At 45.0% G+C, this 19,741-nt stretch overlaps 1 protein-coding gene across 2 annotated transcripts in view; it reads right to left on the reverse strand.

Annotated features, from left to right (window-relative positions):
- Rnf220 (ring finger protein 220) overlaps positions 1-19,741 on the reverse strand; it is a 217,123-nt gene that overhangs the window by 194,546 nt on the left and 2,836 nt on the right. For both annotated transcript variants that reach the window (XM_047545405.1, XM_047545415.1), the window contains exon 2: positions 15,188-15,929. In XM_047545405.1, coding sequence (XP_047401361.1) covers positions 15,188-15,812 — 625 coding nt within the window. In that variant the 5' untranslated portion in view covers positions 15,813-15,929. The remainder of the gene's footprint in view (positions 1-15,187; positions 15,930-19,741) is intronic.

Raw genomic sequence — 19,741 nt, forward strand, 5'->3', positions numbered from 1 at the left:
AAACCAAAAAACAAAAATTAATTAATTAAAAATTTAAAAGAGGCTTCAAACCCAGACCTAAACCCTTGTAATATTAATTAGAGCTAACATTTATTGAAGACTTTCTTTGCACCAGGCACTGTTCCTAGGATTTTATTTGTATTTTATGTTAACTCACTTAATCCTTGCAGCTCTAAGAGATTGTAACCAGTATTTGTCCCTCTTTACCCTGAGGAAACAGAGGCACAGAAAAAACAGGTGTGTCTGTCCCATCTCAGAGGTGGCTCCTTCTAAACTAATAGATCTGAGCTGTGCTTTAAGTATCCTGGAGGCAGACAGGAGCACTAAGCCTTAGGAGTTAGAAGATACCACATTATCTTCCCCCTTCCCTGTCAAGCGGTTCATTTGAGCAACTTTCTTTTTTTGATAACAACTAGTAAGTCTCAGGCAATGCATTAGGGACTGAGAAGAGATAAGTAAGACATAGTCCTACCTGAAAAAGTGCACAAAGTAGCAAGGTGACAAAAGTTTTTGAATGGACCAAAACAGATTGTGCTTAAGGAACATCTCCCCACAAAAGACTGCTACAATTTCTCCAAGTGTGGACACAGCCTGACATGCACGCAAGAAGAGTTCAGAGCAAGCAGCATCTGGCACACAGTACTCGCCTTCAACTATTTTTCTTTGTGTGTGTGGGGAGGAACTGGAGATTGAACCTGAGTCTCGTGCTGTTAGGCCCACACTCTATAGCTATATCACGGGCCCTCTTACACTGATTATCTCATGAATCTGACCCACAGGCTTCTCTCTCTTGGGGTTTTGTTTTGTTTTCTCCTCCCATTGACTCGAACCAGACTGCCTCGGTTTGAATCTCATCTCTGCTACTTCTCACTTGTGTGACAAGGGGCACATTGCTTAAATACTCTGTGCCTCAGTTTCCTCATCTGTAAATAGAGGTAAACAACACCTATCTCCTAGAGATGTTTGAGGATTAAATGATCACTACCTATAAAGCACTCCATACTGACATATAAAAGCACTCAAAAGGGGTTAGCTAATGACTGGGGATATAGCTCAGTGGTACAGCAGTTACCTAGCATGTGCAAGGCCCTAGGTTCAATGGCCAGCAGAGCAGGAAAAAAAAAAAAAAAAGCTGGGGGTGGTTAGCTATTATTGTTAGGAGAGTCCTATGTTCCTGCCTTTGCCTGCAGTCATTTCACTTGCAATAAAAAGACCGAATTTAAATGCATCTGGTACGGTTACTTTAAGGAGGATAGGAAGTCTCTAGGACTAAATAGGAGGAGAACAGTTCCCCTGGGAAGTTGGAGGAATAACCCTGGAACTTGTTAATTAAGATCTTGTTAATGAATCTGCTTGTTAATGGTCTATTAAATAATCACACAATGAAGTTTACCGCACAAGTAAAGCCTTTTTCAAATGCTGGCTCTTTCCAATCCTTCCAATCCTGACTTCGAAAGATCTTGCCTAAGGGGCCAGCCCTTCCAAATCTTTCCGAATCTGATGCAGCCTTCTTCATCTTGTTGCACTGGCTTGGCTGTTTCTGAAGCCTAGGAATGTTCTCTAGGGCAGAAAGCCCTCTTTTCCTTGATTCTGTCCATCATCTCAGGCCAGGGAGTTATGCCTCTGAGTTAAAACATTTCCCTCCACAAAAAAGGAAGAGAGCCTTGAAAACAAAAAAATAAAGACACTCCACTTGGCTGAGAAGAAAGGCAAAGGGTAAATTCCTTTCAATGGGGGATCTGGCAAAGTGAAATCTCAGTTGAGGTGTCACAAATCTGTACAGAAAGTGGCCTGCCAGTCTACCTTCAAAAAATCAACGAAAGTTAGGCAACTTTGTCCAAACTACTGAGGAAAATAATGCTGTGTGCAGCCAGTGCCAGGGAATAGACTTTTTTCTTAGCCTAACTTCAAAGACAGAGGGCAAGTAAGAAGGCTCCCTCTAGGTTGAAGGTATTTCATAGAATATTTCAGTTCCCTAAGACCACATTGCTCTTTAAACAGATGTTCTTGGAAGAGGAATGTCTTCCAATATATATGTGGATGACACTAATATTGTTACTTTTCGATTATAGATTACAGAGTAGACCTGTTATCTTTTCTGATGCAGCAACCCTGTAAGGTAGGGTAGGGATTATTCACCCCCTCCCATTTTGTGAGGAACTTGGGCTCAGAAAAATGAAGTGATTGACCCAGGGTTACACAGCTAGTAACTGATCAGCCCAGAGCTTTGGATTCTGTGCTCTTGTCCCATTACTGAACTGTTCCTTTATTTGTATTCATCAATTTCCACATGTCAATGTGCCAGAAGTGCCCAACCCTGTGCTGGATCCTGTGTGGTCCTTCAGTCTATGTCAAAGTGTGGAGAGCCAGCTGGCAGTCTCAGCAGAACTCAGAGGAAACAGTGATCACACCAAATATTGATCAAGTCAGGCATTACATGAGGAGACACACTGTGCGGAGTCACACAAGGGCGTAGACATGGGCCTTTGGAGGAAGGTCAGTAAAGCAAATAATTACAATATAATGTGATGAGTGTTTACAAAGATAGAATTATGCTGGGAAAAAAACAAGCATCTCCAACTCTAGAAGCAAAGTTGATGAGGGCATCCCTTATGCACAGGTATCTGAAGCCACCTGAGCCTCAGACTGAACCCAGTTCATGGTCCATTTAACCTTCCACCCATTGGCAGCTGCTCCCAGAAAACTTAAAACTTGAAGCACAAAACCAGTCTGCAGGTGGTGGGGACTAATTCTGCCTCTGAGATGCCTCTAACCCTCCAACCTGTATTTATTTACGAATAAGTATCTGAAAGCTTAAGTCTGGGGAAGCTGAGAGGAGGCTGGCAAGACAACAAAACAAAAACAAAAACAAAACCACCACCACCACTACCACAGCCCCTCTGCAGTCCCTTCAGGCAGCACGAACACAGTGAGAAGACCAGCTGCTGGCCAGAGCCCAAGGAACACCAGGCATGTTCTGGCCTTTCTCACATCTGGCTAAGCACCTCCAGCCCCTCCGCTGGGCCACCGCATAATGACAATATTGCAGCAAGAAGGGTAGGCCTAACACACACAGTCAGCTGATCTGCAATAAGGGAGGAAAAGGGAAAGAGCCCAAGGAGGAGCCAAGGCAGAGAGGGAGGACTAGAGGCAACTGGACATGCTCCCCCTGGCAGGAAAGAAAGGTACTATTTGAGCCCAGAGCCTGTGTTTCCTCAATGGAATGCCATCCTGTGCTCTCTACTCGCCTAGTCCTAACTCCCCTTCCTTCAAGACCAAACTCCTCTGCAAAAACTTTCCTCTAATCCTTTCAACCTGAATGAGTGCTTCATATACCTTAAGGAACATAAGACTCACGTGCAGAAGCGTTTGCCAAATGCACAGTGTTCCTAGGGATTCTGACGAGCAGGTTTAGTGTGAGCCCTGGCACTCTGCTTTATCAACAGCATTCTCCACCCCCGCTCCTACCCTGCAACACTACAGGTGATCTGAAGCAGGCAGTCCTTAGATCACATGTGAGAAACCCAGCCTTGGAGCTGACTCCCTCTCTTGAAATCCTTAAGCCCTTACCATCTGTTATTTTACATTATCATTTCTTTCTCCTGTACACACCCTAACTACTCACCTTAACCATGAGGCCCTCAAGAAAAGGAAGTATGGTCTCCTGTTTCTCTGATTCCCCTGCAAGCAGCACTGAGCACAACGCTCTGCACACAGGAGCTCAGGAAATGTTCGTGGATGGAGAGAGATGATGAAGATAAGAGACCGGGGAAGGGAAACCACAACAAGGATGGCAGCGTGCAGAGGCCCCGCTGGAGGAACTGTTTTTAGTATGCCTATGTGTGCCAGACTGGAACAACTGTTTGCTTTGCCACTTTTTCCCTTCTTCAATACTCCTGGCACTACTCATGAAAGTCAAGCCTGAGCAATGTACCTCCTGTAGGAAACTTTGCCAAGAAACCCTGCCAGGAATCCCTGGTGCTATGTGGCTTAGTTTAATGGCCAAATGAGCACTCTAGGTCCTGAGACCTATCACGTCTCTCTCCAGGGCAAAGAACAGAGCTGACCATGAACTTCAATAAAATGACAGATATTTACCTACCTCACTAAACATCAGCAGGGGGATGCCCTCCTTTTTTCTACAAATGGGTCTTCTGGTGGTTAAGATATCGTATGTCCTAAGAAAGTATTTTATGGTGACTTATCCTTAGAAAGTTACTTTAAAAGCAGGACCCTCTATGATATTGGGCCTCAGAACCACATAAGTACCAAATGGACATTCTCAAGAATATCTGACTGTAGAATGATGTACCGTAGATATCCGAGGCCAGGTTTCAGATCCCAGCAGAGAGATTTCTATTCTCACTTTATCGTGAGCAATGCTTGGCAGTTCTGGAGTTCTTTCTTCCACTCTCGGATGTAATACTTTGTCCAAAAAAGCAAACTGCCAAGCCTTGCTCCTTTGAATAAACAATTCCTTCTTGATTTTCAGATATCAGCTTAAAGGTTGCTTGCTCCAGAAAACCACCCCTGACTCTTAGGTAAGATTCGATGCTTCTATTTCTAGTCCTGTGGCATTTTCCAAATCCCCTATGATAGCACTTTTCACAACATTCTGCTGTTGTAAACCAAACTTTAAGCTCCAGTAAGGCAGAGGCTATAATCTGTCTTGCTCATCGTTCTGTCCCCAACACTAAGCATGGTGCCTGGAACAATGTAGGTACTCAGTAAGGGCGGTTGAATGACTAAATGGATTAATAAGTGCACAACACCCTCTACCAGTGATGGCAACTGAATCATGCCCCATGTACTTTGCCTGGTTTTATCCACGGCTGCCAATAAACAGCTGAGATAAAGCAGTACCATTCTTTCTGCAGTACCAATATATTATAGAGATAGAACTGTGGCTCACAGGATCACACCAATACAGACTCCAGGAAGCACTTTCCATTATCAAACATGGATGCAATGCTCCAAAGTCCATATAATGTCACCAAGGACTTTTGAGCTGTCCTGGCCATGAGTCCCAATACCAGCTCTGTCACAGACTTGATGGTAAGGTCTCCTTCAAGTCACTCAACTTCTCATAAACTCAGCTTTTTCATGAAGAGGGTAGTAGGCATTTCAACAATAGGCACTCCCTTTCAGTTAAGAGGAAATGACAATATTAAGCTACCCACACCATGATGGGAAGCTGGAAGGAGGAGGCAGCATTTGCAATGAAGCATCCTTGTGGTAAGGAAAGGGTTAAGCCCACATGTCTGGGCTCTTTTTTACCCGTAAATCAGCCTTGACTGCTGCTCAGTCTGAATGAAGCCCCACCAGGTTGGCCTGTCAGGAAGGAAGCCCATGCGTCCAGACTTTTGTTGTTCTAAGGATTTTTTTTTTTTTTTAATTTTACTGCTCAGGAAGGAAGCCGAAGCCTAGGCCCTAACTGCAGTCCTGCTGGTTCCTTCCCCTAGCATGTGCCACTGCCCTACCTCTCCAGCCACCTTAGACTTCCATCTTTTCTCTCCTAGAATTTCTTCTTAACTATACTTTTGGCATTTGGGTCTAAATTCCAGACTTTTGCCCCCTCCTTTTTTCCCCCTGATTCCGGGGATTGACCCAAGGCCTCGCACATTCCAGGCAAGCGCCCTACCACTGAGCTACATCCCCGGCTCTTTTATTTTTTATTTTGAGACAGAGTCTTGCTTAGTTGCCCAAGTGGCCTCAAATTTGTTATCCTCCTGCCTCAACCTCCCAAGTGGTTGGCATTACAGGTGCACACCACCACTCCCAGCTATTGCACCTTCTTTCAATACCACATCTCTGTGCCTATGTGTGGGAAGGGACTGAGGACAGGGAGAGAGCAGAACTGCGTGCTCCACAACCTGTAGGGACAATCTGTCCGCAGTAATGAGCTGAAGCCCTTTCCTTAAAGGGCGTTAAAGAGCTGATAGGGATTGAGGTAGCAGATGGCTGGCCTCCAATGGCGATTTCTGCTATATACCTACGTGAACATAAGACTTTCCAAGTAGGAGCCACTCTACTGAAATGCAGACTAAAACGACGGTCCTCAAACAGAGGGTAGGTCTTTCCCACTCCCATCCTCCACTCCCCACCTCTCCCACTGACTTGCAGAGTCATTCTCTGATACTCCAAACCCCATGGGGCTTTCTTTCTACAAAGAGAAAAACACTGAGTTTATTTGTGCGCTCAGGGTAATGGACAGCCCTCTTTTACTCCTAGGAGAATGCACACAGACACTACGTGAGAGGCCTGTCCCCGCCCAACCCTGCCCGCCCCTTCCCCCCGCTAATCCCACCCCAGCCCCAGCCCCCCCCAACCATCACAGCCCTGCTGCTGTATTTCTCTCCTGACCTGCAAGGCCCCTTCAAGCCCAGTCCTAAGCCTCCCCCAAGCAGAGACAATCCATCATGCTGTGGGACTGTGACACACACAGATGGGGGAAGGTTCACAGATTTGTCTTACATAGGCAAGAGGGTAAAAGTGTCTGTACAACTTAAAATCTAAGGACATTTTAGAAACTCTGAGACTTTGAATTCTAATACCAGTCAAATACCATTATAGCAAATCTGATTATACATAGCCCAAATCTCTACACTCACAAATTCTAATAACCCACTTATTTCAAACAATATCTGATAAGACAAAATTCCAGAATAAGAAAATATCATGAGCTCAGGATTCTCTGACCTGGGCCACTGCCTAGATATCTAACCTAGTCAAGTCCCTTCTGGACTCAGCGACTCGGGAGTCCCTAACTGTAATATTAACTTGCTTCTAAATAAAACTAAGGGAGGAGGAGGTCAGAGGGACACCAGGGCTAATCCTGGTGGATGGATGATAATGAAGGGAGGCGAAGCAGCTGGTCAACACGAAAAGGGTTTTCCAGCTTCTCTCCCTCCCTCTTTCCACATTGCCATAAGGCGTGAGTATATGTGAAAGGACCCTACATACATGCCAGTTTTTAATGGTCCTACATTTGACTATGTTGGTACTTCAAACAAGGAAGATCACACCATGGGATTGTCCTGGAAATAACAATAGTCATTATATATTGAGCCCTCAGTATGTGTGAGGAACCATTCTAAGCATTATCTGTGTATTTAACCTCATTTAGCCCTTCACAACAACCCTTTAAGGTTTAAGGTTTAAGGTTGTATAATTCCCATTTTACAGATGAGAATACTGAGGCCTGAAGACAGTAAGTAAATAGCCTGGTTTCACAGAACAAGTAAGTTAAAGAGTCAAGATCAAACTATAAAGATTATACTCATAACTACTATGTTATATTGCCAGCCTTAACACCTTGAAGTTGAGGCTCAAAGGGGCAAATACAACTTTTATTCCTCTAACAGGTATTTATTATGTTAGGCTGCTGATTGAGTTCAAATCAAACTCCCCAAAAAAGGTCAAATGAGAATAATATAGGATTAGCTAGCGCCTAAATGGGAATCATAAGCTGAAAATAAAGTGAAGGCCTTTCCAGGGCTGGCCCTTGTCCCCTCCCGATGGCTTGTGGACTGTCTCTGCCACTAAAAGATGGATGCAAAGTCATAAGTCTCAGCCTGCAAATGAATTTTGCAAATGAATTTCAGTGGAAAAAAGACAACCCTCATCTGGTGAGTCACACTCAGGCTCACTGGGCTTGATTTCTCATGAGACCAAACCAAAAGGTTCCTTCTTCACCCTCGAAGCTCCAGACTTTCCTAAAGCTCTGGATCTGCTAAAGAGAATGTACTGGGCGCAGTACCACATCGCCCCTTAAAAACACAACTTTCATTTCCTCTAGGTCATCTGCAATCAGAACACATTCCACAGAGAAATTTGACGGTCAAATATCTGAATTGCCAGATGGTTATATGTGTGTACAAGCCCCCATATCACTTGACTGTTTCCCGCTTCAACCAGGATATAGGCAGAAACTTTTTTTCTAAAATATACACCAAAAGCAGATTTGTATTTATGGACTTCATGATAGGGGATGTAATACTGCAGGAAAACCTTTGGACAGGGGATAGACTCCAGTCTCAGGTTTCTAGAGGGTTAGGGAAAAAAAAGTAAATTTTATATTACTTTTTCAGTTATGAAACTTTTTTTAGTATTTTTACAATAAAAGTCTATATTTGAGAAAGGGGATTTCACATATATTTTGAAAAACCCCTACCTTCATCATGATCAAAACTCAAGGCTAAAGTCAATTCTTCCTCAAGTTCCTCAAATCCCCACACCTTTGGGATAGCAGAGACTTGCAGATTCTGTTCTATGTGATGCCAAAGAGTGGCAAATTGGTGAAAACTTAAAGTTAAAACCAGATTATAATCACACCATCAATGTATTCAATACCCCAACTAAAACTTACTAATGTGCTTGTCACTAATGCAAAAAAAAAAAAAATTGTTTTTTTAAACTAAAACTAAAATGTGATTGAGATAATAGAAAAGTCTAATCCACTATGTAAGACTTGAAAGGATGAATTACTTCTGTTTGCTTGGTTAGTATCTACCTCCAGGTTTCCTGATTCATACCACAGTCTATCATTTCTCTAGGACTAAAACCATAGTCCCAATTCAGGACCTTTTCTTGGAAAAGGCATAAGAAAGTTCTTTTGCAGAAAATTCTCCTCTATGACCCAAAGAGAGAGAGATTTACAAATCCCCACCCTGTAGTACACACTTTGAGGATAAAAACAGATTCTGTTCAACCACAAATGCCACAACTGAAATGATACTTTTTTAAAAATTTCAAGACATTTTAGCTGTCATGTAGCAATAAAATATTCTGAAGTCTGCAGTTCACCTTTCTTTAAGAGGGATAAAATGGCGCTGAGAAATGCAGCTGTAAACTGTTAGAAGAGAATGTTCAAGTTCAAAAATTATTATTTTGGTGTTAAAATCATGTGGATTTTACAATGAAATGTACCATCACTTCAAATCTCAAGTATTTAGAAAGAGTACGTTCCAACGTGTGCTCTGATATTCATTAACCAGATGGAGGTGGTAAATGAATTAAAAACAAGAAAAATCATCAGAAAAATATAACTATTAAATGTAGTGTCACTCCGAATCCCGAGTATTTACAAAGAATACATTTCAACGTGTGCTAATATTTATTAACCAGATGGTGGTAGTTAATAAGGGTTAAAAATAAGAAAAACCAATATAAAAATATAATTCTATTTTTCAGTTTCCTTTTCCCTGCCTAATGAGGAAAGGGGGTGGGGGAAGGAGAGCAACTTTTGTTATTTGGATACAATGTGTGTTTTTTGTTTTCAAACAAAAAAGGGCCACCAAATAATCAACCTGGGGCCGCTGACCGGAAGGCAGCCCCGGAAAACTTCCCGTGGGAAGAGTTCCAGAAATTGCCGGGACTTTAACGAGCCCCGCTGTGCTGGCTGCGAGCCTCCGACCGGCAGAGGCGACCGCGGTTCGCCTCGCCCGAATACCAGCAATCCTGCCGGCTCGCCCAGCCCTGGACTTGGGAAACATTCCCCGGAACATTTTACAGATTTGAGAAGCAAGACGGGAAAAACATTTTGAACAGAAAGCAGAAACCTCAAAGTCCCTGGGTACAGAGGAGAAGCCAGGTCCAGATGCGCGCGTACGCACGTCCAGCCTCTGGGTCCGCACGCCCTTGCGCCCCCTCCCTCCTCTCCGTCGCCCCCACGGCCCTGGTCACCCCGCGCCCCCTCCCCGCGCCGCCGTCACCCCCGCCGTGTGCCCCTCACCCTCCCCACGCAACCACCTGCGCGTCCCGCAGGGCCCCCATTACCCGGGACATCTGCATTGGGCGTGCCCCCCCTCCGGTTGCACTCCCTCCCCTGCCCCTCGCCCCGGTCCCCCACTCTTCTGCTCAGACGACGTACAGGAAACCGACCCGGGGCTGGGTTCTTAGTGTGCGACTCAGGGGCGTGGGGACATGGATGGAGGGCAGGGCGGGGGCCGCGGCTGACCCTCGGTCCCCGGCCGCGGGAGGGCGGCGGCGCGGGCTCTCCGGGGGCCCTCGGGGCAGCGCGCGGAGTTCTCGCGCAGCCTCCCAAGTACGGCAGAGCGACGGCGAGGTCACCAACATTTCTGAAACCACTTGCGAGCCGCCTCAGTGGCGGCGGCTGGGGGGTCCTTTGCAAGTGAGCGAGGCGCCCACAGTGTGGCCTTGCCTCCCCCGGCCGGTCCTCACGCCTCTCCGCGCCCCCTCCCCCCAACGATCAATTACCAGCCACCCTTCTGCCGGGAGCGGCGAGGGGCTGGCTGGCGGCCGCGAGGAAACGGCAGCCCGGATCACTTCTGCATGACAATTGATGGGAGGGAGGGCGCGAGGCGAGGAGGGAGGACGGCCGTGGTGTCCGTTTTCTCACCATGGTGATTAGGCATTCCGGCCGTGCGAAGAGGCAGCCGCCGAACAGCGGCGCGCTGTGGAGCGAGGGCAGGGGAAGAGAGCGGGAGCGAGAGCTAGAGCGAGCCCAGGCGCCCGGCGAGCGGCGCGCCGAGCTGAGCCAAGCCTGGCCAGATGGCTCTGCAGCCATCAGGGACCGCTCCCGTCCAGCCCGGCCCCACTTTAGCTGTGCAAACATTTCTTTATCCCAACAAGACAATTAAACCCAGCAGCATGAAAAGGAGTCTCCATGACTGTGTTGGGAGTGAACAACCAGAAACCACACACATCACAGGAGTTCTTGCCCCCAGGGAGAGAGGGGGGAGAGCAGGGAAGCAGCTGAGCTAGGTCTGGGCAGTCAGGACGGAGGGAACCATCTGACCCCTCTCCTCTGATGATTTGCTGACCCTTTCACACTGTTCATCTGCTTCAGCTGCAATCCAGAGGTGGCGCCTGGTGACCTTGGAACTGCTCCCAAACGTTCTCCCCACCCCAGACTAACGTCTTTGCTCACCCAGTCCTAGAGCCCTTGGAAAGTATTCCACCTAACATCACCCCCATGATGTCAGCCAGATCTCCTCATTTCAGACTGCCTTGGCCTGAGAACTCAGTGTATTCTCAGGACATAGGGTGTTCAATGATAACATGCCTTTATAAAGATCATCTCAGGGTACAAAATACCATCTCCTACTCAGGGCTTTTGGGACCTGAGAATAGTTTTTCAAATACATCAAAAATGAGAGCAAAGCAAAACATCCAGGAACTGCTGTACAGTCATCAGATGGTATTCCTGCCTACCTGTGAATCTGCCTGACTAGAGGAAGGGCCAAGGAAGTTGGCCAAGCAAAGCTACTTATGGTCAGTGCCCAGTTCCCATCCCTGGGGTGAGCCAGAAGGCAGAGCCAGTCCTGGCTCCATGGGGACAGTTCTGGGCCTTCTCAGTCCTGAGGTGAGCATGCCCGCCAACTCCAATTTGGGCTGAATGGATAGCAGGCTGGCCAAAGACTGTGTCACCGGCACAGGGGTGGCCTAAAGAGAACCCTCAGGAGATGCACATGACAAAAACTAGAGTGTTGAGGGGGTAATAAGTGTATGGATTACAGCACAAGGCAGCAGACAGTACTTACCTTCCCTTTTGTTGTAAAGTTTCCTTAATGAGGAATGTTTATTTTAAAGGCCCTGGGAAACATATCTGTAGACGCTTCCTATGTAAGACACAATGAGGACTATCTGTAATTGGTCCATAAATTTCAGCATCCTTTCCCTGGACAAGGAACCTTGGGGACTGGTTCAGGGAGTGACAATAAACTGGAGTTACCTCAGTCCTCTTCCTGGGGAATTATGTATCCTCTAAGAAGGGCTCCTCACAAAACACTTGTCCCCTTTTCCAGGGCAAATAAGTCAGCCCTGTAGAGCAAAGGCTTCCTATTCCTTAGAGCCCAACACCTATCTCAGGATCACCTGTGATGTCAGGTGGATGAACAGGCAAGCAAACTGGAGATCATCTACTGGAGAGAGGATATTTTACCCAAGTAGCTATATTTCCATCTTCAAAAAATGCATGTTTAATCACAAAAAAAATTCTGCTTATCAGTACCCAGGATTAAGAAATCAACACTATGTATTACGCTATGTCTGCAGGACCCCTTTTAAAAGGCGTTCATTCACATGTGGACATATCTGCATATGGATGTAGTGTGTGAGCAGGGGGCGGCTGCAGTAGTAAAAGCTGTCAGTGTTTCCATTATAAAACTGATTTTGCAGTGACCTAAAACTCAGTCATAAAACTTGTACTCTGAGGAAGGACGCACACACCCCCATTTTCACCACCCCCCACTCCCAACAAAGCTCTAAAACTAAACACTTACTTAGAGTTTTACTGTCATTTTTAATTAAAACATTTCTTACATTTCATGAAAACATTTTATTTATATAAAAAGAACTGAAAACAAATCAACCATATCAGAAATTAATTCTAGATTTTAATAAAAAAAAACCTAAAATGTACATGATTCATTTTGGCAATCCTGGTCAAAGCTCTTAGGAATCCTGTTCCTTAGCTCTTGTGAACACTTTCTCTCCTCTCTTCTCCCCTTCCCCATCCCCCATCACTGTCCCATCTGCCCCTGAATTAGCTCCTTTCTCCCTTTGGAAGCAGTCTTGTATACTGTCACTCGATTATCTGAGAAATATTACTTATTTCAAAATGGTTCTGTGGGGAGGACCTGAAAGGCATCTAGTGGGAATAATCAGGTCTTCTAACGGCCCTTAAATATGTATTTACATAAAACAGACCATAAATATTCCCACGCACGTCGGCATATGACAAGAGCCAAGAAAGCTGCTACTGACTTTGTCATAGTGCTTCTTCAACCCTTCCTTGCAGGAAATGTTTCTCCTGCCTTCCAAAAACTCAAAAATCAAAAGCACAGATGTTGCCCAGTCCACCCCTTCAAAAGCTGCTATACCACCTAAGGCAAAGAAAAGAAAAAGGAGCATGAATCTAGGACTTGCACAGAGTGACAGTCTCCTCTTTACCTGCACCTTTGTGTCTGGTCAAAGATTAGTCACGAATGCAACTCTAGCTAATAACATGGGTGTGTACAAACAGCCTGCACTCATAGATACTCCCATAGGTTTAATGTCTGCACCCAAGAAAAGGAGAACACAAAGTACTCCATAAGGGAAGCATATTTTAAATAAAAAGGGAAAGAACTTCAATTTATATAACATGACAATTTGAAATAAAGAAGTTTCCCCACCCTTCCGATCAGAATCTCATTAATTTCAAGGTCAGAATTCCATTTCACTTTGGGAGACAGATTCATTTAATTTTTCTCCACCCAGGCGTATTCCTGTGTGAGGGATCCATCTCCATGGGGGAATGGCACCACCACACAATGCAAACCAGGCAAACAGAAGAGTTATGGCTTTGACACTCGGAGGGGAATGGATATCCACAGCTATGAGTTCTGACTTGACTAACAAGCTTCTGCCTGCTCTGCGAGTCTGAATCAGGTTTGGGCTTAAAAAAAAAAAAAAAAAAAAAAAAAAACCCAGCAAAATGGAGACAAGCTGGATCTGTTAGGTGAGAAGAAAGGAATCATGATCTGCAGATGTTACTTTGTGGCATATTCGTTTTGAGAAGATTTCATTTTCAACTTGGACTTGGAGGAAAAAGGGGCAGAATCAGTCACACCCTAACCCAGGGCACTTTTAGCCAGAGGTCAGATTACAGCCAGCTTTGATCACTTACACATCCCTTTAACAAATAAAAAATAAAATAAAATAAAAACAAAAACAGACCAACATAATACCAACACCTGTTCAGTAGGTATATTCAAGAAGCGGGATCAAAATACAGAGGAGTCGACAGAAAGTGAAAAGGTGACAGAGGATCGAAAACCCAAGTGTATGAACCACACTAGCAGTTGTGCTGTCATGTAGCAGCCTTCTCCCTTAAGTGGGGAGGTCTCCAGCTTACAGACGCTGACATAAAAGACACACTCGCAACATATTTCAAAACCAAAGAGCGATGGATTTACAAGGCAGGTTGATTTTATGATGACTTTTATTGAAAAGGTACGCTGGGTTTAGGCAGATGCCTTTTAGCGCAGGAAAGTTAACACAGTGCCTAATTCAAGGAGACAGCCTGAGGAAGCAGTGCCGACAGGGGAGAGAGCTGCAATGTCTCTATTACTCTCCTCGGCATCATAAAGAGAAGAGAAAAAAATGGTATTCGTGTTGGTGGTTATAGAGAGGACAGGAGTACAAAAAATAGAGAAGAGGGGAAAGCAAACCTCAGATGTAGTTTTCTTAAGAAAATAAAATGAAGCAAATCTCAGAACAAAGGGTTGGGTGGGAAAACACCCTCAGTTCATAAATTCTCTCCAGGCTTGAAGAAAACTGCTCTGTCTACCCACAGCCCAAAAGCTTCAAAACACAATTATTTTCTGATTATATCAGAGCAGAAGATTGCAAGGTTCAGCACTCCTAGTCTACAAGTTCCAAATAAAGCTGTAGTTTCAATGATATGAGTGTAGCCACAGCCCAACAAGGTACTTGGAGAACATGAGAAAAGCCATTTCATAAGCAGAAATTAATAATAGCTGTGAACATCAACTATGGAACAGTCACACAGGTCAACCGTGTCTAGTCCTAAAAGTGAGCCCCAGGATAAGCATCCAGCAAACCTGTCAAATCCCAAGAGAGGTCGGCTTTCCAGCCTTGCGATAGCAAGGAAAACACAGCTGTTTGAAATGCTTTATGGTGATTGACGACACCTTTGTCCTACTCTGAAAAATAGCCTGATGTGGACAAGGGCTGAGAGTTGTGAAAATAAAATCACGTGGAGTCTGCTGGCTGCGATACAATGGAAAAGCTAAAAAAAAAAAATACTGCGATCAGAGAGCATAATGAGGACAGCAAAGAGAGGAAGGATGGACAAGTTTCTTCAGGCCTCCCAAAGTCCCTGGGAACCTACACTTTCTAATGAAATGACCTTCACTCCAGCGTCTATATGGCATCCTCTTCACTCCACAATCCCCAGAGAAGAAGCCAGCCAGGTCCAGGAGATAAAGCAGTACTGAGGCCAACCTGCCTCTGGCTACTTTCAGAAAAACACTTTCTATAAGAACTATCAGTGCTCACTGGCGAGAGACAAATAAATGTTAGCACTCCATAGCTATCACAAGGGAAGCAGTTGACCCTTCCCATCAGCAGGAGCATGCACAATGCCACCGACCTGTTGAACACTACTGGGAGGCAGGGCTTACTGGGGGCGAGGGAGGGCTCCAACCAAAGTACTTACATCTGTCATTCCGATCCTCTGGGCTAGATGAGGCTTCCCGATCAGAAATGAGGCCAGAGACCGCAAAAATCTTCTTCCCAGTGTCATCAACCTTAAGTGAACCGGGGGAGCTAGATGGCAGCTGTGTCCCAAAGTCATATTCCTTGCCATCTGCATCTGAGAAGCGCAGGTGGGGAGACTCTGTGTCATGGCAGTTCTTAAGTCGCTTGGCTGGTGTAAAGGCTGACTGATAGCTCTCCCGGTCCTCAGTGGAAGCAAAGGGACGGAAGGCCCCTACACCACTATGATTCAGCATACTGATTGGGGTGCAATCTAGATTTGGGGGAGCAAACTGAGGGTGCAGATGTAGTAAGGAAGGGGGGAAATCACGATTGGCAAAAGTGCCTGGCACCCCACCTTGCCGATGGTACATAGAGGCAAAGGTGTAGGAACCATTGGTGAACGGAATATGCACATCCTTGTCTACTGATACAGGTACACCAAAGGGTCGTGGCTGCTGACAAGGAATGGAAGCATCCCGGCTGGCCTCAGCTGTGGATGCCAGGACCATCAATGCTGGGGATGCCAGAGGGTTGGGAAGGTAGGATGAGTTCTCCATCTTGAAGGCTGCCCGGTGTAAGTCCATCGGAGTCTCTTTCAATGGCTGGTGTCACACAAGAAGCAGTCTTCCCTGGGAGGGAGGCCAAGCGGCACCTTGGATCAGGGCGGGGAATATTACTGGGGAATCATGCCCTTCTAAGACCTGCAGAAACAGCAAAGAGAAAAGAAGAGGGAGGAGGAAAGTCAGGGGGAGGAAAAAAAGGGAAACCCCAAGTGATCGAAACACCATCCTTCTGGCTTACAGATGCTCGGGCAAGAGACACCACAGGCTTTAGGAGCCAGTGGGCAGCAGCAGCAGACCATTTTCATTCAGGAAAATCAATAGACAACTTACTGTGATGTACGCGTAGCTGACTTTGGTCCCTACACGTTCCGGGTGAAATGCGCCTGAGCCCAGGAAAGAAAAAAAAATCATAAAACCTCCAAATACAATATTCCCTGAGCAAATGAGCTTTGGAAGGCCAAGTCACCCAGTAGATTAGGTGGAGGGGGGGGGGCGTTGTCTATATTTTAAAGGGCTTCTACCACATACACTAGTCATGGCAGGCCTGATGTTCAGAGACCAGGTTCCACTTATGATTCCCCACATCTGCATCCTCTCTTTATCTTCCCTAACAATGCCCCGATACTGTAAAACCCTTATATCAAGTACACTTTGACCAGAAACATCTGTACAGATTAGTTGGTACAAACTGTACATGTGGCTTGATCATACACATTGGCATGTACATAAACATATATCTCTGTGTATCATCTAAGACTGTTTCCAGAGAGAAGTACTATGTGAACAAACAGCAATGTTATTTTTGATGCACATCCCTCTCAAATCACACAGCCTTCCTATTTCTCTTTTCTGAGAAGGAACAAAACCTTCATCAATAAAATGCCTGGCGTCTCTAACAATATTTAAAAACATAATGGGTGCCTTTGGCATATGCGCTCCACAAGCGTTTGTCTTCCAGGGGCAGCAAAGAACGGATTGGTAATTTTAGTTACTAATGCACTCACTCCTAAGTAGATTTGTAAACTGCCTTGGATTTGCCATTAACATTTAGAGCAAAATGTTAACAAAATTTCTGACTTATTTTGCTCTGCTTATTGGCCCAGTCAGAGTCGAAGTCCAATAAAGGCCCCCAGAACAAAATGGAGTTCAGACAGACTTCTTTTGGGTTACCTTGTAAATTTAGGTTGTAGTTTTCATAGTCACCGATTCAGTTTCAGAATTTATATTGAGTGGGGGTTGGGGAAAAGCCAGGAAAAGATGAAGACTAGGACTTATTAGCTTCAAATATGTACACTAAGTAGAAACCGAAGGAAACTCAAAGTACAACCCCAAATCACCACCTGCTACAAAAAATAACCTTTAAATTGAGAGTCATATCAGAAATAAAAGTGACACCCTCCTCTTTAAAGCCCCACTTCTATAATGGAGTCTTTTTGGTATTCCCTCAAACACAGAATCCCGTTAAACTGCAGATGAATCCTCCCCGCTTAATGCAGTGCAAAGAGAGTATTTCCTTCTCCCATCCTGTAGCAGACGTGTCAATGACTGTTATTAATTGGGAAGATGAGTGGACACCATCAGACTGCTTCCTCATTTGGCATCTTTCCTTATAGACATCATTGCTAAATTACCAGATTATGTATCTCACATTAACGGATTTTTCTCTCTTCCAAATTTTAAATAACTTTCCTGTCAAGTTATAGCCGTGCAGGGAATGATCTGCCAAGGACAGCCAGTTAGCCTGACAAGTCTGGGAATCCGGTTCTTGGCTGTTTTCAAGTTAGATTAATGGTCATACAACATGGATGCTCTGAAAGTGGATCTAGGACTGTTCCAAGGGTTCTAAGCAGCTCTTCACAACGAAAATAAATAACTACACGTCTATCCACAAACCATAATATGTGAGGCCAGCTGGAGAAAAGGACAAACTTAATACACTGGGGGTCTAGTGAAAAATATTTTTCCCCAAAAATAACTCCCCCCAGGATTTACTTTCTATTTTTGCTTCCTGGATCACCTCATTATGTTAAATGAGTTTCATAAATTAGTAATCTGGCGACAGCACCGGACACTCCAATAGAACACAGTGAATCACTCAAATCTGCTTATTCATTTGAAAACTTCATTATACTGAAAATAAATCAACAATATTTTTCCAAGCCACATATCTTTTACTCCACTGTGTGGGCGTTGGTCTCTGAGGGGGAGAAAGGGTGTTTTTTTTCTTTTCCCTTTTCTTTCTTCCCCTCCTCACATTAACAACTTGTATAGATGAGGCTTCAGCAGACCACAGTCATTATGAAAATCTATAGTTAATACACTCCCAATGTCAAAATGTCATGGGTTTAAACACAGAACCCAAAATAAGAAAACTAACTGACCCTCTTAATTAAAAAAATATGGATTGTAAGATAATCAGATTGATGAAGCATTTGGGTGACTGTAAAGAACCAAGCAGAGGGAAAGTAAGTAACTGTTACTTTTCTGCCTCTATGCTGATTTTTTTTAATTTAGCACTTCGTGCAAATCCAGATTAAAATAACTCCAGCTATTGATCCAAGCAGTGGAATTGACATTAATTTTAGTTCACTTCTCACTTTGCAAAGGGATCAATAGGAAGTAATAACAGCTGACATCCCCGCTGAAAGGAGGAGAAAGAAGGGCTGAAGACAGAAATCGAAAAGCAACCAAATAAATCATCAGCTACTTTTCCATGGCATCAGACAAACTCCAAACAGATTGCAAAAAGTCTTTGTTGAATTAACTAAACAAGGAGGAGGGATCAATCCACGATGCTAAATAAATTGTCTGGCAGGCAGTGAGGTTGGACAGAGGGACCAACAAATATTGAGTTTTAAAAATCTCAAATCCTTGACGTGATGGGTTTTGGTTCAGTTCTGTATGTGTGGGAGTTTGTTTCTTAAATCACACACCCGACCCTGGTTTAAAGTGATTACAAGACGCCAGCTAACTGAATAATTAGTGAGATTACTAATTGCGTGGTTAAACATGCCAGAATCAAGACAAATGAAACGAAGAAGCCGGCGTTTGGAACGTGAAAATGTCTGAGGCTGGACTGATGCGCAGCGCTCCGCGCTCTCCGGCGCGAACTAGTCACTTTCGCACAGAAAAACCGAAAGCCAGAAAGTCCCAGAGAGTGGGCTATCTTCCACCCCTGTCCAGGCTCTGGGCTTCCTGACTCTCGCCCGGGATCGGCAGAGGAGGAAGCCGTGTTGCTGCTGTTGCTGCTGCTGCTGCTGCTACTGCTGCTGCTGCTGCTGTTGGGAGCCAAACCCACTTGCAAATGACTGCCACAAAGCAAGCTGCAAAGGGCTCTCTCCTGGAGCTGAGCTCAGGGCGCCCACCAAACTACGACTCTGCTGGCAATTAAAATGCACACACAACACTCCTCTGCTTATAACAACAGGTGACATTTTTGTGGTCTCTGAACCGTTTCCAAAAGCCAGGACTTAAAATATAGAACAAATTAAACGATATTTTTCCTTTGCATAAATAAACTTTTAAAAAATTAACAGGCAACTTAAAAAGCAAAGAACAATGGGAAGTGAGGCCAGAGTGGTGGGGGGTGGTGAAGAACGCAGGAAAGAATTTTTTTTTTAAGTTCACAGACTTCGCTTGAAGAGAATTCCCGCACACCAAATGCCCAGGGGGTATTTGGAAACACCGCCCTAACAGAAATTTTACCACCATATGCGAAAACTCTGGGAGCATAAGGCTAATACGGTTCTCAGGCTATGGCCGACGCCTGAGGTTCAGACAAGGCCGGGTATTAGTCCCACATTTGGACCAGGACCCAGGCCCTGCTTGGCCAAGGGGTGCGAAACCCCGACAACCGGACCAGTTGGATTGTGCGGTGCCGCGCGGATGCCCGCTGAGCTAGCGGGTGCACAATTCAGCCGGGAAGAGTCTTGACCCAGAAAAACCAACTC

The sequence above is a fragment of the Sciurus carolinensis genome, chromosome 1, assembly GCF_902686445.1.
Source record: "Sciurus carolinensis chromosome 1, mSciCar1.2, whole genome shotgun sequence".
NCBI lineage: Eukaryota > Metazoa > Chordata > Mammalia > Rodentia > Sciuridae > Sciurus > Sciurus carolinensis.